We start from the raw sequence: 25,181 nt of genomic DNA, 5'->3' as shown, positions 1-25,181 counted from the left end.
TTCTAAATTGTGAATTGACTTTATTGCTGGTTTACACATAAAAGGTGCCAAAGGGAATGTATTTTCAAACAAAACATTAATGTAACAAAAAAGTTATCATGAATGTCCAATATAAAAATACCACATTTCTCATCTTGATTGCACACAGGTTTTCCTGAAGAAAATAGTTTTGTCTTTTGACTAAAAAAGAGGTTTCTCTTTAATGCAGCCAAAATGACATCTGTAATCCAGATTACTCAAGCAGCACAATCTCTGTGTTGTCATGTACCCCTTGTAAAAGCAGTTCTCCGTCATACGTTAAAATCTTCTTGCGTTTGGCAGCTTTTAGGGTTCCAACCATGGCTTCAAATAAATTGGCACACTGATCATCATTAAATAATACACCGAACTTTACTTTCAGCTTTCCATCCTGGTCTGCAAATAAACAGAATTACATCAATTAGCATCACAATGAAAGAGGTACTGGGTTTTTCTTCAGTTCAGCAAAGAACATTCAGCTTCCTCAGTTAAAGCAGAACTGAAGTCCGCAATACTTACCTCCCTCCCTCAGCAGTCTGTCTGAGGTCCCTCGCCAGCACTGACTTCTACTCACCATCATCCAGGTGTCAGGATGGGTCCATATTTACTGGCTTGCACAGGAGTGCAGTCATCCTGGCGCACAGGATTAGTGCTGGAATGTAAATGGAGCTATACAGGTGTAGCTCAGTGTACAAGTAAGGAAGGGTTAAAACCCTTGTAAAGTTTTTTTTCCATCTCCCAATGGGGAGATTTCCCTTCATTTCCTCCCCCATAGCCAAAGCAAAAAGGGAGAGGAAATCCCTCCACAGTGAGGGAATTCTGGTGTGTCCCCATTGGAAGAGTTCTAGTCTATTACGGTTCTGGAGTCAGCCCAAATTTTAGGATTTTTTTTACATTTACTTTTAATGATAATGGTAAAAACAGGACAAAGAGAAGAGGAATCTCTCTAATGGGGACATGTTTTGCGTTTTGAGAATACAGCACCACTTTACTACATGGACTTTTTTTCCATATGATTTATGGTTATGGGATCATTTGAATCACGATTATAGCATCACCTTATCACAAGGACTTTCTTTCTCATAGGATTTATGTTTATTGGATCATTAAATCACGTGTTTTTATATTTGTCTGACATTTTATATGATCTAGCGCAGCAACATATTTTTCGCTTATTCATGGTTTGTGTAGTGGGATCACAATTAGTGTTTGCGGCTGATCACGGTTAGTTAGCCCTTATATTGTACATTTTATATTATTCACGTTTTCTATATTATTGCGCTGATATTTCACCATTTCTATATGTATTCTGCTACATATTTTTGGCAAAACAAAAAAACCCTAATAAGTGTATATTGTTTTTTTTTTTTGCAATAAAATGTATAGCGTCTACAAACGCTCCACACATACATATATAAACATACAAACACTTTGTGGGAACCAGTGACACTAATACAGTGCTTAAAAAAAAAAAAAAATATGCATTGCGACTGTACTAATGACACTGGCTGGGAAGGAGTAAGTAAACAGCTAGGGCAATCAACGGGTTAAATGTGTGCTTGGCCAGTGTTTTTGTGTGGTGCCTTTACTATGGGAAGTGATGAATTTCTTCCATGCTTTGCAGGGACACAGAATCCATCCCCTCCCAACCCCCCCCCCCTCCTTGTCAGGATGGAGCTCAGCCAAGTTTAAATAGGCAGAGCTTCATTCTATGAGTTTTCCCGACGATCATTGGGTGCCGGCAGGCATCCACTGGCCAGCACCTGCTGATCAGCTTTTGCAGTGCAGAAACACGCAGAAACACACACACACACACACACACACACACACACACACCCTGTAGCAGTAAATCTGCTATAGGGTGGTCGCAAGTGGTTAAAAATAAGTGTTCCCAGAAACACCTACATCAGAGGTACTTAACCTTTTATAGAGCAAGGGCCACAGTGTTATGTAAATTAGCCCTTTCTGTTCCGAGCTCCTATAGGGCCCCTTTCACACAGAGTGGAATCCGCCCACTGAACAAAATGAAGCAGGCTGATGACCGGTCCGTTCCCCATTTTGCATATGGCAAGCAGACATGGACACAGCCCGCTCTGCTCTATGGGCCCCTCTGATCCACTCAGACGGAGGGGAGTAGATGCCCTTTTATTTATTTTTTTGGAAGCGGATCGGATTGGAGGTAGGCGGGTATAAACCGAAAAAAAGTCAGTTTACACCCATTGCTCCAAAGAAGTGAATGAAGTGTCCAATCGGGTCCGCCTGAAAAACAGACAGGTAGACCTATCGAGTACAAAGGGCCTAAGGCTGATTTCACTCGGATGTGCCGCAGCTTTCCTGTGGGTTAGCTGCGCTTTGCCATAGACTTCTATTTTATCTTGCAGGTGTGGTGCACCATCTCAAAGTGCCAATATGCCCATGTTATTCATTTAATAAAGAACAGGCCCATTGCAAAACTGACCTTTTTCAGCTTCTGCCATTATCGCTAGGTCCCTGTTCCAGGCAGAGTGATACCAAATGCGCTTCGCCTGGGACAGGAGCCGGTACTAGAGAGGAAGCATCGGCTTATGTGGCTCTGCTTCCTGCACAGCCACTTACTTTCTCTGACTCCTTCCACACTGTTGGTCTGGGATGGCAGGTTGGCAACCCGCGATCTTGACTTGCTGACCTGCCATCCCAGACCATGAGGTGGCAAGCAACCAGTTGAGCACCTTTGACTTACATCATCCAGACCAGTGATCCCTGCTTCTGTACTCTGATATATAGAGAGTGCTGTGCTCAAGCATGCTTTGTGTTCACATTGAAGCTAACCATTCCAGACCACAAGTGAACCTTGCTTGGGACCACCTCATACAAGTGGTTGTAAACCCTTACATAAACCCAGTAAGGTAACTAGCTTCAGGTGATAAATCCTTCTACACAAGTTGTACCTGTTTATCTGCAGCCCACTATCTTCTGTCCAAAAATCACATATCTTAAAGGGGGGGGGGGGGGTCTGGTTCGCTACACAAGTGAACCAGACAGTGAACTGTACCTGGGCATGGTAAGTTTCAGTCCACCTTAGTGTCCTTCAAACTGGGTGTCTTTGCACTACCCCAGCCTGGCTGGTCATTACAGACACACGCCTGTATTTTAATAAAAAAAATAAAAAAATAAGAGTGGCCATTTATGTATGACCCCCTTAAATAAGGGCAGAACATTTGGGCTGCAATATGATTTAAGGTAACAAGCACCTAAGTAAGTCACACTTTGATAAAGTCTGCATGTCAAAAGGACAAAATGTGATGGTGCACTACCAACTTCTTTTCACCCCTGCACCCTGGCAGAACTGGAGACTTTGACAAGACACTCGTTAGGGGTGGTTTACTTCCTCTGGCTGTGATAATGGAGCAGGCCGAGTGAGACCAGCTCCCGGCATACTCCATGAGTAAACTACAAGTTACTTAACCTGTGTATTGCCTATCTGCCTCAGTGCTGGAAGCATTTTAGGATCTATACATTTGTGTCATCATATCAGATGCAGGGAATTATAGCTGCTGGCAAAAATTTGCATTGACTTGCCACTGGAGATTCTCACTTTGCCTCGGTTACAAAGCTTACTCCACATGGTTGTTCGACAACAAGAATTCTGGACTGAGTTTTATGAACGGTTGCCCAAATTGTCATGAGTTACCTCTTTTGAGCCGCACTGAATTATAAAATTGCACAGTGTAAATGCTATATATAATAAATTCATACAATAAATGGACATAAAATACATCCCAATTCATTTCTAGCACGACTGAGATACTAAACTCCTGTATATCTCTAGCCTAAAAGAGAGTGGTGGGCATGTAGTTAAATGTGCTGCAGGCTTTGGGGTGCCTGGGATTGAGTGATAAGTTATAGAAAGAACACGGTCCAAAGGATGCCTGATCTTTTTTTATTCAGATTGCCAGTTATGCTAGTTGCAGGTTAAAAACTAAAGGCCGTTTTTTCCACATCTGACTAAAGCTCAGCTTTAAAGATGTTCTCCACACTGGAACAAAAAAAGAAAAAAAAAAAAAAAAAAAAAAAAATCAGTAGCTACAAATCCTGTAGCTGCTAACTTTTAATAACAGGCCACTTACTGGTCCAAAGATCCAGCACCGTCCTCATCCGGGCTAGTTCTTCACTAGCCTTTGGGTTCCTGGTGCCGGCATCTTAACCACTTGCCGACCGCCGCACGACTATCTACGTCGGCGGTCAGCCCCTCACAGGCAAACTAACGTAGGGCTACGTTGCTTGCTTGTGAGGGTCTAGGGAGCGAGCGCGCGCCCCCGGGGGCGCGCTCCCGCGTGGTCACGGACCCCCCCGCGCGTGTGACCAGCGGACCCGATGTCCGCCGGTCACTCGGCGATCGGCGGGGGAGAGGGAGAATGTCAGGCAGCTTGTGTAAACAAACTGCCTGTCATTCTCCTCGCTGCAAAGACACTGATAAAACGGATCTGGTATGTAGATCCGTTGATCAGTGTCCTTACAGCTAGAGCCACAGCCAATCACAGTAGAAACCACGCCCCTAGGGACACACACAGCCCCTCCCTTCCAAATAAAGTTAACCCCTTCACTACCAGTGTATTTTTACAGTAACAGTGCATATGTATAGCACTGATTACTGTAGAAATGTCACTGGTAACCCCAAAAGTGTCAAAAATGTCAGTCAAGGGTCCGATCTGTCCGCCGCAATGTCGCAGTACCGCAAAAAAAAAAAAAAAAAAAAAAAAAAAAAAATCGCAGATCGCCGCCATTACGCGTTAAAAAAAAAAACAACAAAAATGACAAAAATCTTTCCCTTTGTTAGTAAACGCGATAACTTTTGCGCAAACCAATCAAAATACGCTTTTTGCGATTTTTTTTACCAAACATAGGTAGCATAAAACAAATTGGCCGAAAATTTAAAAATTTTGATTTTTACATTTTTTTTTTGGGGGAATTTCATATAAAAAAATGTGAAAAATATTGCTATTTTTGCAAAATTGACGCTCTTTTTTTGTTTATAGCGCGTGATCAAAAAAAAAAAAAATCGCACAGGTGATCAAATACCACCAAAAGAAAGCTCTGTTTGTGGGAAAAAAAGGACGTCAAATTCGTTTAGGTACAGCGTCGCACGACCGCGCAATTGTGCGTTAAATTCACGCAGTGCCAAATCGCAAAATACCCCCTGGTCGGAATGGGGGTAAAATCTTCCGGGGCTTAAGTGGTTAACTGTGGGCAGCCAGCTCTGCTGCTTGCAGCTTCACAGCCGGCTACCCAATGTGCATACACTAGCTGTGCTTTGTGAATGGTCCCACGGTCTTCTGGGTTATACCAATCCTTAGGGGTTGGTGTATCCTCTCCTTAATCCTTGCTTGTGAAACTCCAGATGTGTCACAAAAAAGAAACAAACTAGTATGGTGTAATATTGCTAAACCACAATAACAATAATCACACCAAAGTGAATATCACTCCATGGAAAAATAGTTATATGTGCTGATACCAATCACCAGCCTTCACCCCCCATGCAATGCGCACTCACCACAAAAAAAATAGGTCTTTTGCAAAATGGGTGAATTCAAAGATATCTGCAGGCATTACCATATGAAATTCTTCCAAATCTCTCTCACTTTAGAGGGTAGTGCTCCATTCATATGTCCCCAAATACCCAAGGCAATAAACAAAAAACATGCCTGGGTGTGATTATTGTTTTTGTGGTTTAGCAATATTACACCAGACAAGTTTTTTTTCTTTTTTTCTGACACATCCGGAGTTTCACAAGCAAGGATTAAGGAGAGGATACACCAACCCTTCAGGATTGGCATAACTCATGCTCTACTTTTTCATAGGCGTGATATCAGCCTCTAAAATGAATTGGCGGTCTAATGCAACACACCTCAGTACACAACAACATGGTGTAAATGGGCTCAAACTATTTTATAGAAGTCCATTACTTTAAACCAAATATACAAAAATAAATAATCTTTGTTCCGCAAATAAACTATTTAAACATGAAATAGGATTCTCAGAGCACCAAGTTAGCTAAAGGGAAAGCCCATCAGCTATGACTTCCTGGGGGATCACTTTGTCTAAATAAAACCTCAGGAGGAAGCATGAGAAGGAACCAGTCACTCCTCTGAAGGAACCAGTCACTCCTCTGACTTAAGTATCAATTGTAGCTTGAGCTACTAAATTTTGTAAGCAAAAGGTTTTTTTAACAGGAGGCAAGTGGAAACAAATGAAAAAAAGTGTGCCTCCTGTCTAGATGTATAAAAAAAAAAAAAAAAAAAAAAAACCACACACTAACTTTAATTTGATGGCCTTTTATCAGGCATGTTTTGATAAAATAATACATTTATAATAGTGGAAGAACAAAATAGTGGACGAGGACTCCAGTGGCAACCTGTAAAGCTCTGGTGATCTCCATGCCCAAGAAGGTTAAGGCAGCGCTGGAAAATAATGGTGGCCACACAAAATATTGACACTTTGGGCCCAATTTGGACATTGTCACTTAGGGGTGTACTCACTTTTATTGCCAGTGGTTTAGACATTAAGGTCTTGGTGTGGAGTTATTTTGAGGGGACAGCAAATTTACACTGTTCTACAAGCTGTATACCCTCTACTTTACATTGTAGCAAAGTGTAATTTCTTCAGTGTTATCACAAAAAAGTGTGGGGTACTCACTTTTGTGAGATCCTGTACATACATACGTCACTAAATTGAGGCATCTTGTGGAGGTATGGGCAGTGTTCATCACCTAGCTCCCATTCCTTTAGGATTTAAATTTTGTTTACATTAAACAGATTTTCAGAATATAAATTCCAAATAAAGTTGCGCTCAGGGGCTGACTAGCAACTTTCAGCCCAGGGGACAAGAACAAACCAGAGGCCCATGGTGCAGCGGCTCGGCTCCCCTCCCACTGTCCTGACCCCCATTTCAGGCTGAAGCTCGGCTCCAGGTACTCTCTACTTACCGGCCGAATCTGGTTTCCCGACCTGGCCAGTAGGGGAGGTTGGGGGGAGCTGGGACAGCTGGGTCGGGGCTGGCCGGAGGAGGAGAGTCTCCAGTTGGCCAAAGAACTGGCCTCTGCTCAGACAGACAGTTTACACCATCCATGATCAGCGGTGGGGGACTTTATACTTCTCTTCACCAGGAACCCTTTAGGCATGTCTGTGGCAGAAGCAGTGCGGCCTTATTATGGGGTATCGGATTGGCTCAGGGGGCGATTGCCCCCCTGACCCACTCCTCCCCTGGTTGCGCTTAAAATATTGAGAAGCAAAAACTAAAGTCCAAAGAGTGATAAACAAGTCCATTCAATCATAAAGTGCACTGCTCTCCACCCAAATGGAGTGTGATGGACAGTGCACTTTATGATTGAGTGGACTTTTGTTTATCACTCTTAGGACTTAGTTTTTTTTTTCTTTCTTCTCAATATTTTAAGCACAACTCCATTTGCACTATATTTGTGCTGTGTGTCTCACAGAAGAGTTGCTGCTCTGTATGTGTAGAATTTGTTTAGGATACATATTTTGAATAGCGCAGTTTTATTTTACACAGAATAGAAATTCACCTTTTGTGCCAAGACGATGGATCTGCTCCACCAAGAGTTGAACTTCATGCTCTACATTCATTATTAATCTGAAATAAAAAAAAAATTAAAAATTAAAAAAAAAAAAAAAAAAAAAAAAAGGGGGTCATCTTATTTCAAATGGAATACCTTTATTGGATTTATACCAAAATACATTTTGAAATTTAGTGTAAGCTATAGGTTTCTTCTGTTGTGGTTACAATGCATAAAAGTAAGGTTAAATCTAATTTCATTTAATTCCCATATCCCCAATAAATATACATTGAGAAATGCAAAGGAAGAGTGTACTCCAAAACAGAGCAATGTGCTACTTATTACTTGCTTGTCCACTTTTCTGTTTATAGTTGCAATTATGGTCATGTCACACAAGCAATTTTGTAGCTACTACAGAACCATTGACAGATTTTTTTGTGTATGTTTTTAATGGGAAATTTGAGATTTGTTCTAAAAACCAAATGTTTTTTTATCCTAATGCATGCTCCGCATTAAAGGTTAAAAAAAAAAAAAAAAAAAAAAAAAAAAAATACACCACACCCAGTATGTGCAGCTTTCCCCCAGTCCACCCAAATATTTACCTGAGCCTAATCTCCATCCAGTACTTTGCCCGAGAGCAGGGGCGCTGCTCTCACTGGACTCAGCAGCAGGAGCCAATGGCTCCCACAGCTGTCAGTCAATCGAATCCAGTGACTAAAGAGCAGGGGGCAGGGCCAAGCTACACTGTGTGTCAATAGAAATAGTCTCGGGATTGAGCCTGCACATGTGTCCCCATAGGAAGTGGCTTCCTATGGTGTCAGAGAGAAGAGGAGGAGCCCAGAGCACCGGCAGGGAACCCAAGAAATTTGGGGCTGCATTGTGAAAAACTATTGCACAGAGCCAGTGAGTGCAACAAGTTTATTAAACAAAAACACAACTTTACAATCAATCCTGAAACCAAAAATGTAATATATTGCAGCTCACCATTCATTAGATGTGGTGGCTGCGTTAGTTTTCCTTTAGGCTTTTATTTTTTTCACCTGGTGATCTGGCCAGTAACACATCTGTATCAAGGTGCCCTCACTCTGGATGAATGAGCACAGGGGGCATCTTTTGACAACAGCATTGTCAGCCAGTGGGGGGGGGGGGGGGGGGTAGTGATAGACTAGCAGATTTAAAAATTTTAAGCCAAACTCCAGAAAACACTTTATAAGCATTTACAGCAGTTTTTCCCCCCTTTTAAGAATAAAGGTTTTAAATAAATAAAAGCTGATCATTGTGAGCACCCCTTTCAGTGTTAAAAGGTTTGGCTCATCCCTTTAACGGATACATTCTTTTGGAGAGAGTGTTCTTTCGAAAAACCACAGCCTTTCTGGCTGGATCACCAGATGAAAATAGAATGAAAGTTAAGAAAAAGGAATGCAGCCACCACATCTAAGAATTGGTAAGCTGCAATATAATAATGGTTTACTTCTGTGTTTAACCGCTTCCTATATACGGCTGCAGCGCGGACTTGAATTTTCGGGAGGCAGTTTTTAAACGGCCTCCCAGAAAGAGTCTCCCCGTGCACTCCCGCGAGCGCGCATCAGGGAAAATCTGGACACAGCCGATCACAGATCGTGGTGAATGGCCAATCACAGCGGCCATTCACCACGTGATCGGACCGTCCAATGAGAGATGATCTCATATGTAAACATATGAGATCATCTCTCATCGCCAGCGCGCCTTCTTCACACGGAGCCTGCAGTGTGAGGAAGGAGGGAGAGCCGTCAGCCGCCGGGGACACACAGGAATGTAATTAGGGCACTGATCACCAGTGCCCTGATTACTAAAGGTAAAAAAACATACACAAATTGCCCCCATCAATGCCCACAATCAGTGCCCATAGTGCTGCCAGTCAGTGCCCATCAGTGCCTGCTCATCTAGGCACTGATGAGCACTGACTGGCAGCACTATGGGCACTGAGTGTGGGCACTGATGGTGCTGCCCATCAGTGCCATCCACCAGTGCCGCCTCACAGTGCCCAGCAGTGCCACCTCAGTGCCCAGCAGTGCGGCATATTAGTACCTCCTCATCAGTGCCCATAAGTGCCACCTCATCGGCGCCCATCAGTGAAGGAGAAAAATTTATTTTCAAAATTTGAAAAAAAAAAAAAAAAAAAAGAAGTTTAATTCTGTCTTTTTTCTTTTTTTTTGTAAAATATAAAAAACCCAGGAGGTGATTACATACCACCAAAAGAAAGCTCTATTTGTGTGAAAAAAAATTATAAAGATTTCATATGGGTACAGTGTAGCATGACCGCGCAATTGCCAGTCAAAGTGTGAGAGCGCTGAAAGCTAAAAATTGGTCTGGATGGGAAGGGGGTTTAAGTGCACAGTAGGCAAGTGGTTAATACGGCTTTATTTACATACAATAAGAAGTCTGTATCCTAAAGTTCCACCGATGTGTCACTCAGCCGTTGAGCAGTGTTTGGTGCTGGCTGCAGAATGTCTAGCTTAGGTTTATCATGATGTTATTCAATGCAGTTACTGACGACAACATCACATCAGAGATTTGTACCCCATTAGATCGCTATTGTAGCCATCTACAACAGCAACTCTGTACCCAGCAACTATCACTACAGAAAATAAAGATTTGTAGCAGCTACAAAAAGCTGCTTGTGTAACACGGTCCTTAGAGGTCTATGGCTGCCTTTTTCAACCAGGGTGCCCAGGCGCTCAGGGTGCCTCTAGGTTTTTTTTAATTGGTTTGTGCAAAAGTTATTGCGTCTACTAACTACGGGAAAGATTTAGGTCTTTTTTGTTACTATAACAGAGCATGAGGGGCACCCAATTTGGAGACTACTGTGTCCTGTAAGTGCTGGGCACAGAACCTTCAAGAGACCTATTGGAAATCCAATTATTCTCAAATTGTAAGTGGGGAGCAACCGCAGCCAATGTGATACTATAAAAGAGAAATGGGAGGGGCCATAGAGTACCCCTTGGAACGGCTGCAGAAAGGGATGCTCAGACCAACTTTGTGTGAATTTTCAAAAAAAGCTTTATTAGGGATCAAATGACAGTCTAAAAAGTACCCCAACGTTGGGGAACAGTGTACAAATATCAAAAGGTGCAAAAGTGTACAAACAACAACATACAAGACACATAAAAACAATGACTCACACTCACAGGGCCGGCCACACATTCATACCAGAAGATTTGACCAGTAGATGCTTGAGCATACTGCATACATTCCTGTGTGGGAATTTGTGAATGCTGTTAGCTCATGGGTCTGCTGGTCGGCATGCCACAGTTTGGTAATATTACCTGGTGTATTAATAAACCAATGATGCTACACCGATTGGACAATGGATCATGGATAACATATAGTATACTCCCATCAAGTCAGGCTAGTGCTTCAAAACCAATATGTAATTAATTCAAGAGTCCGCTTGGCAGACAGTCATATAACTAGGAAGTACTAGTGGACTACTCAGGTACACATTGAACCATTACCCTTCTGCTTATTCATAGCTGTGATGCAGATTGGCTCTAAGTTTCCGATGCAGTTCCACCATTGAGGGGAGGGTGTCTGGAGGAATGTATGCGTGCCGAGTAGGATGGGCTATATGGGAAGCTAGTCCTTCAAAAATGGACGATGACTAATGTCCTTAGAGGGATGTGATTCGGGCCCTCTTGAATTTGGGGTAGCAATATCGGACCGTCATGTGTCCGCCTGCGACAGAGAGTCTCTCTTTTCAGTAATGGGTGGAGGTGCGGGAGCTGGGGAGAGACGCAGTATAGTTGGATAGCTGCGCGGGCTCACACCATGGTCAGGCTGTATCAGATATGGGACAGATTTATAATTGGCCAGTCTATGGCCGTTCACTGGGTGGCATTAATATGCTATGTGTCCAGTACAGCCAGGTGTTCACTGCCTTTTCTCTATCCCCTATCATTCAATGGTTTTGGCTCACCGTACACTTGAGACTTTCAATAGGGAGACTTCTGTGCATCCTCTTTGGGTGTAGTTTTGGATGAAGGCCCGATGTTAGGGTTCAGCTCCGGCATGCCATGAGGAGGCAGCGTGTTCCGTGTGTGACAGGATGACTGCGCCGTAGGCGGGAGCTGGAACGCATCGGTGGCTCTTCCGGGTGACGTGCAGCCGGCGTGTGACGTCAACGATCTTTTACGGGACTGCGACATTGCGACAGACAGATCGGACCCCTGACTGACATCGAAACTTTAGGGGGGACCAGTGACATTACTACAGTAATCAGTGCTAAAAATATGCACGGTTAGTGTAATAATGACACTGGTAGGGAAGGGGTTAACATTGTGGGTGATCAAGGGGTTAAATGTGAGCCTAGGGGAGGATGTGGCTTGTGGAATGACCATAGAGATCTGTAATCCTATAAAGGATCACAGAGGCTCTATGCTTATTCCAGGGAGAAGAACGGTCAGCTGTGTTTACAACAGCTGACCATACTTCTCTCTCAGCGGGGGAACGATCGCGGGTCTCAGGCGGCAATCGCTGCATCGGCTCCCCCCCCCCCCCCAGCCTCTTGCTCGTAACCGCCGTACAGTTACGCCGATTCGTGCAGGAGCGGCTGCCTGCCGCAGTACATCTGCGACGGTCGATTGTAAAGAGATTAAAGCGGAGTTCCGGCCTCGGTGGTGAAATTTAGCTAAAAATACCCCCAGGACAGTCAGGGCTAGTACATTCCACAATGGATAGCCTCTGTACTGTCCTGGGTTGCACTTACCTTTTAGAAGAAATACTTACCTTGAAAATTTCTTCTCCAGCGCTGCCATCTCGGATGTGGGCAGCTGAAGCCAGCGCGTCCTCTTCTGCGTCCTCTTCTCCTCTTCTCCCAGAATGCGCCTGCACCGGCCCCGTTCGTTACTTCCTGTGCGGGCGCTTCATCCCTTCACAGCTTCTGGGCATAGCTGTTTAGCAGGGAATGAGGTGCCCGCACCGGAAGTGACGAGCGGGGCCGGTGCAGTCACATTGATTCCTGGGAGCGATGACGTTCAGCTCCCAGGAATCAATGCAAGGAGGAAATGACAGCGCAGGCCGTGGCCGCAGAGGGAGGAAGTGGAAGAAAGGGGAGTATATTTTTCTTCAATAACAAGGTAAGTAAACAAACTCGTAACTATCCATTTGTTTTTAAGATGACCTAGAGCAAGCGGATGGCCCAAAATCGATTATGTCGATTTTGAGGCTGGAACTCCGCTTTAAGGTGCAGGCTCCAGGGCTTTTACCCTTATCTGTTACTGTTTCCTACCTTGAAAAAAGCATGTGGGATATAAGGCATGTAGACTTTACTGGTTACCGGTATGTTCCAAATTTGGAACAATTAGACCCCTTTCACACGGGGTGGACTCTGACTGCGATCTGCTTGTTTAGCAGAGGATCTGTCCACTGATCTCCCGCTGGGCAGGTGGATGATAGGTCCGTGTCCGCTCTGCATAGGCAGAGATACAGCCCTCTGTTCTGTTTGGGCGGTTGGATGGAAAACACACCACCTCTCCGTTTACACCCAACTGCCATCTGATTGGATATAGGCGGGTGTAAAAGGAAACAGGTCTGTGTATGCCCGCAATAGAGGAGAATGGAGGTTCCAATAGAGTTTGCCTGAAAAACTGAAGAGGGGCCCCAAGTCAGCCACTTGGAATTCCTACTCTTTATACAGTATGTGCTGGAATAATGCGGTAGGTACTTCTCATGAGAAAAACATGCAGACTGCCAGTGTGGAGCTTTTGTTCTTGAAAGGTTAGTTGCCATGTTAGTAATTTGGCTTCAACACAGTCAGCGAATGCAGATGAACTGTTGACCTTTCTCTTAACTTTCCCATATTAAAACTTACTCAGATTGTGCTGGTAGCAGTGGGTCAGCATAAGAGCCAGGAAACTAAAGCCCCATACACACGAGAAGAAATTCGGCCGGGAATTTTTGTCCGACGACCGATCTGCTGATTTTCGGCTTGTTAGTATGGTGCTTTCGACAACCAACTGACTTCTCGGCCGAAAAAATCCTGGTGTGCAGTGTATATAATTTTTGTCGACCATCAGAACACGTCCGATTTTCGTCTCATTAGTACAGATTTTGGATGGGGAAAAATCTTATGAGCAAGACTAGGCATGCTCAGAGATGAAGAACACATAGAAAGCAATCCAACACATGACATCACTTCTGAAGTAGAATTCTGTCGTGCGGGAAAATTTGTGTGCAGTCTAGGCACATTCCAACCAACAGACACCACTCTGGACAAAAGACAGACGACCGGTCGGCAGAAATTCGTTGCGTGTGTACGAGGCTTAATTGTTTCAGAAGGTGTTCCAACAATGGCAGCCCCCATATTTCTCTTATGAAAGATGTAAAGTCTTGCACTCGATGCTGGAATGTTGGTGGGCACTCCTATCAGCTGCAATATTCCATTCCGATGACATGGCTGTGGGTCCTGAACTGGTTCATCAGCGAGAGTGGTGGTATTCCATTTTTGTCAAAAGGGGAACTTATCCTAGACAATGTGGGCTATGTGGGACTTTAGATGAGACACCGGCAGGTATGCCCAGCGTCTCCATCCCTGTATCAGAAAAAACGAATTGAAAAGGATTAAAAGAGGTGCATGGAAGCCAGCCAGCCCCCAGTCTGATGTACTCACCCTTATCCTTTAATGAAAAAATGGATTATAGGGCCATAAAGGTATTGGATATATATGGAATACTTTTGGAGAATAGGCATATTTAGGGTCACTTGAGTATTAACGGATACTAGCCCCTATTTTTGCAAAGAATTATGTACAGATTGCGCCTAACCTTAGTATCTCATGGTAAACAATTTTCTCAGACAACGCATTTGAAACGCTCGTGATTTTCAAAGAAATGAAGTTTGTTAAAGTGGTATTAATCACTTGCCAACTGCGTAACTTGCATACGTACATTTCCTGTGGCAGGTCGGCTTTTCGTGCAATCGTGCGCTGATTGGACAGAGGGGGAGCCAATCAACGGGTCCAGCGGACCCAATGTCTGCTGGCCACCCACAATCGTTCCCGAGACAGGCAGAAAGACGATCTGCTTATGTAAACAAGGTAGACTGCCGTTCTGACAGGGGAGAAGATAGAGATCTTGTGTTCCTGCCAAGCAGGAACATGGATCTGTCTTCCCCCAGTCAGAGCAACCACCACACAGTTAGCAAGCACTCCCTAAGGACACATTTTACCCTTTGATCGCCCCTGATGTTAACCCCTTCCCTGCCAGTGTCATTCGTACAGTAACAGTGCATATTTTGAGCACTATTCACTGTAATAATGTCACTGGTCCCAAAAAAAAAAAAAAAAAAAAAAAGTCAAAAGTGTCAGTTAGGCATCTGATTTGTCCGCCGCAATGTCACAGGCCCACTAACAATGCATTTATTTATTAAATAAATAAAAAGGCCAAAAAAAAAATCCCATAGTTGTAGACGCAATAACTTTTGCGAAAACCAATTAATATACGCTGATTGAGATTTTTTTTTTTACCAAAAATATGTAGCAGAATACATATTGGCCTAAATTGATTAAGAAATTAGATTTTTTTTACATTTTCTTTTATTGGATGTGTTTTATAGTATAGAAGTATAAAATATTGGGTTTTTTTTTTCAAAATTGTCGCTCTTTTTTGTTTATAGCGCACAAAATAAAAAACTGCAGAGGTGATCAAATACCACCAAAAGAAACCTCTATTTGTGGGAAAAAAAGAAGAAGAAGAAAAAGAACATCAATTTTATTTGGGTACAGTGCTGTATGACCGCGCAATTATCAAGTAAAGCAACGCAGTGCCGTATCGCAAAATATGGCCTGGTCATTAAAGCGGAGTTCCACCCAAAAGTGGAACTTCCGCTTTAGGGACTCCTGACCCCCCGACATGCCACATTTGGCATGTCATTTTTTGGGGGGGGGGGGGGGGGGGAGCGGGTACCTAGTTTTGACAGGTACCCGCTCCCACTCGGAGCGCCGCGGCGCCCTGAACGGAAGTTCTCCTCTCCCCCTCCCTCCCTGCAATCTTCTGGGACACGTCAGAGGTCCCAGAAGATTGCCGGCCAATCACGGCGCGCAGCGCGACTCGCGCATGCCCAGTGGGTACCCGGCTGTGAAGCCGCAAACTATAACAGCCGGGTGCCCACAGCAGTGATGCCGGCGCCGAGGGAGAGGATCGAGGCTTCGGGCGGCCGCATCGCTGGACCGTTGGACAGGTGAGTAAATGGCTGGAACTCCGCTTTAAGAGGAATACGGGGCTAGAAATGGACTTTGTTGGCACATCACAATTTTTTGAATAAAAATTAAATTTTTATGACATTTGTGATGTGCCAACAAAGTCCATTTCTAGCCCCTTATTCCTTTCCTATTAGGACGAGGCACGGGTTTACTACAGTGGATCGATCCCCGCTGAGCAAAAACGGAGGCCACCAGGCAGGAAGCCTGTGTGAAAGGACCCTAAAGCAAAAATCACACCCATTCTGCAGGGAGTATGATAACAAAAAGCTCAGAGTCTACAAACAAAATCACAAACTATAGTGTAAAAACACTACATCAGTAATTTCCCTGATATGCAGTCATGGTATACCCATGAGGAAACCTATACACTTTAGTATGACACTTTGAGAAGCAGGAAACCGCATTCGAGGAAGTTTTGAAAAGATATTTCCTCTCACCCACTCCTTCCTGTTGACAGTCATCAGGGCTTTTTCACAGAAACATATCAATTCACTAGCTGGGGACACAACCACTGTTTATATAACAAAGCTACGAGTGGAGCTTAAGACCCCGTTCAGACAGGGGCGACCCGACTTGCTGGGGCGACCTGTGAAGTCGCGGTGCACACTTGCGCCGACCTCGGCGCGACTTGCACGGACTTCATATGATTGAAGTCAATGCAAGTCGCCCCAAAGTAGTACAGGACCCTTTTTCTAAGTCGGAGCGACTTGTGTCGCTCCTATTAGAACGGGTCCTGTACTAATCAATGGCAGACGACCCACCGGGACTTGTCAGGCGACCAAGTCGTGTGAATGGGGACTTACTCGGATCATATTAAATGGTAACAAAAAAAGTAGACATCAGAAAAAAATAAAATAAAATTACAAGACACAATCAAATGACAAATTTAACCCTGGTTCACACCAGTGTGATTTGTCATCTAACTTAACAGTTCCAAACAGTTCCAAATCGCATGACAAGTCACGCCCCATTGCCAACAATGGAATCGTTCAAATTGCTGCGACTCATGTCAACAATTTCGAAAAAAGGTTTCTGTGCTACTTTTTTCTGATTTCATTGCAATAGGCATAGACTTTTATTAAATAAAGGTGCAAGCTGCAATGAAATCGGAGGTGCAAATCGCATGAATCTGTGGCTTTGAAGTCGCACTGAAGTAGCAGGATTTCAAAGCCGCACTAGTGTGAAGCAGAGTTTACTCTATTGCAGGCTTTGGTTCAAGCTTTTTTTTTTTTCCCCCCCCACTTTTCTTCCCCCAACCATTTTCAAAATGCAGAAGGTCCTCCCTCCCGTTACTTCCTGGATTTCTAACCTGCCACCCACACAAGAAGATGATCCTGTGCATGCGCACGTAAACATTGCCCAAGTAGATGGGGAAAAAAAAAAAAAAAGGGAGGTCTTTGCCTGGTGAATCTTGCAGCGTACACACAGGATTTCCCAGGAAGGCACTGGTGATGTAGCCTTCCCAAGGGGCATCTGTGAGGCCCTGGCTGTGTCACCAGTGCCCCTAGAAACCAGGAAGTGAGAGACAAATGCCTTTTTTGCATTAGAAGATTAGATGATACCATATCAGCACGCAAATCTGCATACAAAAAAAACTGTTATTTTCTCGTTTGTGGAAGAGTTGGGTGCGTTTTAGGCCTCTTTCACACAGGCGGACCGTTCAGATCCGCCTGTCCGTTTTTTTGGCGGATCTGAACGGTCCCCCCATGCATTCCTATGGGGCATCGGATGTCAGCGGAGACATGTCCGCTGACATCCGACCCGATCCGTCAAATCTGGACGGATGGAAACCCTATTTTCCATCCGTCCAGCGGATCGGATGAGAACGGACAAACGGTCCGTTCCCATCCGATTTCCCCCATAGAGATGCATGGGGAACTGACAGCTGTGTCTCCGCACACAGAGCGGAGACACAGCTGTCATCCTCCTGCTCAGCGGGGGATCGGCGGCTCAATCCCCCGCTGAGAAAAACGGACTCCGTCCAACGGACGGAGTGTGTGAAAGGAGCCTAAGGGCTCGTTCACACTGTGTGCAGTTATCAGTGGTTTTGCTTATGGGTGAATGCAGTAACTGCAATGACACAGAAACTATTTGTGCACGGACAAGTGTGAATAGACCCTTAAAGCTGGGCTTCATCTTATAGGAAGCCCTTAGCCCCTGGTAGCTAAACTTTTTTTTTTTTTTTTTAAATAAATGCCTTTATTTTGTTTAAATTTCCCGCACTTCCAGGCCTCATCGCCACAGCGAGGCATGTCATCTGTGGTCTCCCTTGGCTCCAGGGATATCAGGGTCATCAATCCCAGGAGTCAACGGCCATCCTCCACTGCTGGCGTTGCATGGTTTCAAAACCAGACATGGCAGAGTTAGGGGTCCTTTTTTTGAAAGGTCACCGTTTTACTATGACATCTGGTCAACAACACTGTATGGCGCACAGTGTTGATACTGCACATGCATGAGATTGTGATGTGCATGCAGGGTAATAGAGCTGCAGGATTAATTGTATTAAAAAAAAAAAAAAAAAAAAAAAAAAAAAAAGGACCACCCCCATGTGTCAGTATTTTGTTGAACAACCTTTTGCTTTAATTACAGCCTTTAGTCTGTCAGAATATGTGCTCTACTAACTATGCACATCTAGACTTTTTAATATTTGCCCATTCTTCTTTGCAGAACTGCTCAAGTTGATGGTGACTGGACTGCAGTCTTCAAGTCATTCCACAGATTTTCAATGGGGTTCAAGTCTAGGCAATGCAAGGACATTCCCCTTTTTCTCTTTCAACCACTGTGTGGTCATTATTGCTGTGTGCTTTGGGTCATTGTCATGTTAGAAGGTAAACCTTCTTCCCATTGACGACTTTCTGGCAGAGGGCAGCAGATTTTCCTCAAAATTGATGGTATTTTGCCCCATCCACTATTCCTTCTATCCTGACAAGTGTCCCAGTCCCTCCTGCAGAGAAACACCCTCATATTAGGATACTACCACCTCCATGCTTTACTGTAGGAAAAGTGTTATTTGGATGGTGAGCTGTATTGGATTTCCGCCACACATATCTTGTCAATTTTAGTCTCATCTGAACATACCACCTTTTCCATGTGGCCTCAGACTCATCAAGGTGCGTTTAAGATGGTTAGATGAGACTAAAATGGAATTATTTGGCCTCAACACAAAACAGTATGTCTGGTGGAAATCCAATGCAGCTGTCTATCACAGGAGCGCATCCAGAAAGCGGGACTTTACAGCGACCAGCATTTCACCTACAAGATCCATCACAGTGGGAGATCGCCACTCTGTCATCTGATCAGCTCTCCTAATGATCCCTGTGCAGACTAGGACTGGAGCAGACAGAATTTGGTTGCTTTTTTAAAGAGCAATGCATAAGGGTCCTTTCACACGGGGCGGACCGTATTTTCCTCCGCTCAGTCACTTTTTTTTTTTTTTTAAACACGGACGACACTCTGGAGTGTCCGTTCCGTATGTCCGTTTATCATCCCATCTGTTTGCGGATGGTAAAACACAGAATGTATGTCAATGGGATTGCGGATGTCAGCAGATGACACCGCTGACATCCGTTTCATTTTTTTAAAAAACGGAAGAAAAATAGGGTTCTCTTCCATTCCAAAAAACGGAACTGATCGGAAAGGACGCAAATCGGATGTCAGCGGATGGTCAACCGCTGACATCCGCAATCCCATTGACATGCATTATGTCCGTTATTCATTCGCAATCGGATGGGATGAAAAAACGGACACAATGACCGACCGTGTGAAAGGACCCTTAAGCAGCCAAGAGGCATTCAGGAAGTGATAATGCCAACTCCCGAATGCCTGTATTTTTAACAGTAGAATGGGCTGCTTCATTAGGAATACTATGCTGCAACTATGAGCCCAGCACTTGGCTCGCAGTTGCCACGCAGCCCCATTCACTTGAATAGCATTTGGTGGCGGTACTGCCTGCTAAAAGTGAGTCAAGCCCATTCCAGCCGCCTTTACAACTTAAGGTGGGCGTATTAAGTTGATCAAGAGGAAGGCGACAAACCCCATCAAAACATGATCCAATGTAAAAAAGCTGTCTCAACCATCAATTCTTACAGCTCCCCAACCTCAAGTGTAGTCTGTGCTTTACAGAACAAGCTGAAGCTAATTAGTTGCTAGGCACGGCTACTCCAGATTCTCGCTGCCCCAGTTTTGATAAATTCCCATATACAATATGGGTCACTATCTTGTTGTGGCTGTAAGTTGTCCCCCCATTGTACTTTCAGTGTTCTTGCGTTATTTTATTATTAGTAGTAATTATATACAGCTGGATCTGCAATTTAAAGAGGAAGTCTTTTCTCGTTTTGTTACCTGAAAAGTAAAAAGGCATAGTGTGCTAGTAGGCATTGCAAACTAGCACATTATGTGACACTTACCTCCAAACAAAGCCCACGTCGTCCCCGCTGGAGGCCGCATCCATCTTTCTCAGGCTTCCTTCCGGATCCGCCGTATCTAGCTGTGATACAGGCCAGAGCCGCGTGACGCCACTCCTGCTTTGGAGCCGCTGGTCACGGCACAGGGCTCTGAAGAAATGGCAAGGGCGGCCGTTCCTTCAGAGCGCATGCGCCGATAACGGCAGTATACGGTAAATATCTCCTAAACTGTGCAAGTTTAGGATATACTGACAGTAGCTACCTATAGGTACAAACACACGGGGGGGGGGGGGCTTACAACCACTTTAAGTACCGGTACTTGTGATTATACAATATCTAAATGTAAAGTAATATCAGTCCCTGCCCTCAAGGAACTTGCAATCTAAAAAATGTCCCTAACTCACATTCATACATACACATACTAAGGCCAATTTAAACAGGAGGCGGTTAACTTACCAGCATGTCTTTGAAGTGTGGCAGGAAACCCGGGTACCCGGAGGAAACCCACGCAAGCCCAGAAGGAACATCATCTTATGGTTTTATTACTAAACGTCTTGTTCTGCTCCAGATGCACTGAAGTCATGGAGACCTAAGGCTCTGTTGGCAGCCCTAAAGTTTTTATGGAGCCTTGTGATCAGTGTAGACGGATTAATAAACACAGAGATTATTCAAGAAATCAGAAAGGTCTTTGTACAGCAACTGGGCTGTAGGGCATTGCCATGTTTTCACTGATCTGCTATAAGATGGTGGTATATATGAGAAGCTTTTTCCTCCCTTCCAATCTTTGCAGCCACGGCTTTAGAAACCTTATTTCTTTTTTCAGGTCCACCTATATTCAGTGTGCTCACCCCTCTCCCCAGTTTACCCAGAGAGCATAAGGTACGATTGGTCGGTCATGTTCAGCTCTTTTGTTGATTGATAGTAATCTACCACTCAGCACCTTCCTGAATCATTTCTCCACTCTCCTATGAACTTTTTGGTACCCCAACGATAACCCGTTAAAATATTTTTTCCTAAGGTCTATGTCAACAGCACTCTGGTATAAAATGTTTCATTTTTAGGAGACTTGGTTTATACATGTCGTCCCATCATATCTGTATTGTTCATAAATTTCTTATAAAAAAAAATAAAAATAAAAAGAAAATCATATTAAATTATAAATTTCAAACATCCTAAACATGGCTGGACTGAGCTATGTCCCATCCACTGCCAGCCCACTATCTAGTGTGCCCTTGATGAAGCAGAACTCTGCATATGAGACGTGTTGGAAACAGAAGCAACCCATTTGGTGGCACTGTACACTTCACTTACACAATGAATACTCATACAGAATCCCTGCCAAACAAAATAAACGGAATGCTCCGTGTACAGTATCCAGCACAGCATACCATACTGGCATCTGCATACAAGTCCCAGCTAGCCTCACTAATATTTTGTCTGCCCCTGTAGAACTACCAGTCCCAGTATAATATATCCATGTTTCTTCTACGTCTTCAAACCTACAAGTCCCAGCACACTGTACATGCATTTGTCTTGTCTTTGTAATGCTCTGGGTCCCAAATGGCCCCACCATGTCCCCAGTCTTTGCTGCAGCTTTTTATACTTGCAGTTCGTTTGGGCTTGTAACCTTGACATTGCAGCCTACTCCACTCCTGTTCCAATAAAAATCCCGGAACACTAGAATTGAATTTCCCAATCTCTAGAGATCTACAAATCCCAGCACACTAGTTGCATTTCTCAGTTGTAGTTCTCTCTGTAAAGCCACCCATAGATTGATCGAATCTCGCCTGGTTCAGCAGGGACCGACCGAGATTTGCATCATGTATGGGCAGGCTGAATGTATCCAAGTTGGTCAACTTGGGTACAACCAGCCTGTAAGATTTTACATGCAATTATTGCTACAAGCTATTATAGCCGCTAGCAGTAATCACTGGGTTTTCCTGGCGGGAATGGGCCAAACAAACCCTCCCCCGCCGGGGGACACAGAACGGTATAGGGGGCCATCCCTGTCCGATTCTATATGCGATTATTGCTAGCGGTCATTATAGCAGCTAGCAGTAATCACTGTTTTCCCGGCAGGGATGGTTACCCACGCACCCCCGCTGGGCTAACACAATGGCTCCGCATGAGGGATTCCCCCATTAACACCAATTGTGTTGATGGGGAAAATAAGCGATTTTGCAGGAAAGAAAAATCGCTTCATCTATAGTCAGCGTAAAACTACAAAACCCAGCTAAGTCCAGTGATACTGGCCCTTTAAGGCTCACTATACAAGTTACAATACGGTGTTCCGTGAGAATTACCTACCCCGTGAGAAATGCCTACCCTCGTCACTTCCTGTCAGGAACATCTGAGCAGCGTAGCAGTGCGCATGCTCACAGCCCCAGAGACGTAATTGAACAGCTGAGGAGCTGACAAGTGGGCATACTCTGAGGGTATGACATTTTGACGTTAGTGTGTGTACCGTTAGACGGCATGAGATGTTGCAGCGGTTACATTAAAACAGCTCGGCCGCAACATGAGTCATCTCCGCTCCTACCCCTGTCGCTTCCCTGATCTCGGCTACTAAATGTAAAAGTGGCGGTGGGTGTATGAAATGTAAATCACAGAGATCTCTGCTCCGTGATCCGATTTTACATTTAGTAGTCGACATCAGGGAAGGGACAGGGGTAGGAGTGGAGATGACTCATGTTGCAGCCGAGCTGTTTTAATGCAACCACTGCAGCTCCTCAGCTGTTCAATGACGTAGTGCTGAGGTAGGTGCACCGGAAGTGACGAGGGTAGGCATTTCTCACGGAACAACGGCAATTAAATTAGTACAGGCAAAACTCCCCCCCCCCCCCCCATTTTGGATAGAGTAAGAGCGGGTTATAACCCTGGTCATATTTTTTTTTTTTGTCGTGTCCCATTGGGGAGATTTTTCCTTCACTTCCGGTCCCATAGCCAAACAGGAAGTGAGAAGAAATCCCTGCAAATTAAAGGGAATCTAAAGGGGACCCCCCAGGTCACCAGAACTAGTGTCCCCATTGGAAGATTTCCCCGTTACTACTTTTCTGGGGACAACCCAAAATTTGTGATTAGATTTGAATTTTAATGATAATCAGGACAAATCTCAATGCAAATCTCATTAACAAGGACACAGATAGCAATAAAAACTGATAAACTTTTCTAATCCCTCTCCACTCTATCCAAAACTAAAGTAAAAGTTTTGTCTTTAGTTATAATTTAACTTTAGGATTTGCCACATTGATGTAAATAGGAGCACCTACCTAAACTATCCAATCAGGCAGGCCATTCTACTACATAGCTGTTGGTAGCTCTAGAGAACCTTATACATAGAGGTTGGTGGATAGAACGGTGGTCATACACGCAATGATATTATATGACACAAACTGCAGTCAAACGTTCTTTCAAATGCAGTATGAACTCACATGCAAGAAAAATAAATTTATTTGAATGAGACTAGTTTACACCAGTGGTGGTTTCGTATGTGTATATATAAATAAATAAAATAAATAAAGGGGGGGGGGGGGGGAGAGACAAAGTACAACCATGCTGCATCTTTTTTTTTTTTTTTTTTTTTTTCTTTTCAAATGTAGGTGTACCAAAATGCACACAAATGGAAAAAAAAAAAAACCCATACTAGAATTGCAACAAAAAGTGCTGCACACATTACAAATGCATATGCGGAACTGTACAATGAACACTGGGATTGCCATGTAAAACCCCTATTGTCTGGAGGGAGAAAAAAAAAAAAAAAAAACACGATTGCAAAATCAAAAATATTGTGCCAAACACTTAACGATCAACTTTCCAAATTTTTCCCTCCAAACCGATCACAATTTTGAGGTCATTTGATGGGATCATTACGTGTATGGCCACCATAAAGGAGATTACAATCAGGCTGAGGAGTATTTTAGAGCTACATGTTGCACCAGGCTGTACATCTCCTTTCTCTGAAGGACTATAAGTCCCAGGAGTCCCCACCAATGTCATCTGCCTCTATAGGCACTGATCATGTATACTTTTCTTGCATTATATATATATATATATATATATATATATATATATATATATATATATATATATATATATATAAATAAATAAATAAAGCGAAACCCCTTTAAAATCACACTTAGCAAAGCAGATTTATAATTGTAATTGGGAGTTAAAGAATACATTTTATTAATTCTACAAGATACATAAATTTCCATCCACTATTTCATTCATTGCCTTCCCTCCTATAGTAAAATAGGCACATGTTCCCCTTTTTGCTTAGAAATCAATGTATGACATTAGGTAAAGCCAGCCATGCAGATGCAGCCATGTTTTGGGGAATGATCTGTCACTGATCGCTCCATATATAGACATATCTCAGGCTATCCTGCTCATACCGATGACATGGACTCACCGTCCCCCCTCCAGTCCAGATACACACCTGATCCATCCCAGCAGCACCTTCACTGATCCCTATGGATGGATCTATAGGGACTTGCACTCACCCAGTAAGTTTGCACCTTTAATCTTTAGGTGGTTTCAGTAACAGGAAGCTCCGACACCCTGAACTGGCTGCAGATCAATTGAAGAAAGCCAAGGAGGAAGAGAAATGCTTTGTGTAGGATGGAGTTAAAGGGCCGCCTCTATGGGGAGAAGCCTATAAGAAGAAAGGCGGGCGGTTAGAGGGAGGAGACAGTGGTGACAGCATTGTGCTGGGAACAAGGTAACCTGGAATACATGGAACCTATAGTGCCGATTCCATGCTAGCCCAGCGCAGTACACTTCTACTGTATGCCTCCTATTCCTGGACAACAAACTTCCACCTATAGACATCGGGTGCGGGACAGCTCTGGGCACAGGGCGGGAATTGCCCAAGTTCACTTTTCTAATTAACCAGCAATTAATTAGTTGCTATGATTCACGCGGTCCTGGCAACCAATCACAATTAACAGGAAAAGTTGAGCAGCTCAGGTCATTC

At 44.0% G+C, this 25,181-nt stretch overlaps 1 protein-coding gene across 1 annotated transcript; it reads right to left on the bottom strand.

The window, feature by feature from the left end:
- On the bottom strand, positions 1–24,861 carry ABRACL (ABRA C-terminal like). Its single transcript, XM_082252125.1, has 3 exons — positions 24,709–24,861; positions 7,577–7,644; positions 1–414 (listed from the first exon to the last, which is right to left on the bottom strand). Exons 2-3 carry the CDS (start codon positions 7,635–7,637, stop codon positions 233–235), a joined length of 243 nt encoding a protein of 80 aa, XP_082108251.1. The 5' UTR covers positions 7,638–7,644; positions 24,709–24,861; the 3' UTR covers positions 1–232.
- Between the last annotated feature and the right edge of the window lie 320 nt (positions 24,862–25,181).

The sequence above is a fragment of the Pelophylax lessonae genome (assembly GCF_965119305.1).
Source record: "Pelophylax lessonae genome assembly, chromosome: 3".
In the NCBI taxonomy this organism is placed as follows: domain Eukaryota; kingdom Metazoa; phylum Chordata; class Amphibia; order Anura; family Ranidae; genus Pelophylax; species Pelophylax lessonae.
This window is presented reverse-complemented; position numbering and strand designations above follow the sequence as displayed.

Excerpts from the sequence above, each read along its gene's own strand:
- ABRACL (XM_082252125.1), bottom strand. The coding sequence starts at position 7,637 with ATGAATGTAGAGCATGAAGTTCAACTCTTGGTGGAGCAGATCCATCGT. Across the intron at positions 415-7,576 it reads CCATCGTCTTGGCACAAAAG|ACCAGGATGGAAAGCTGAAA; the intron begins GTGAATTTCTAT and ends GTTTATTTGCAG.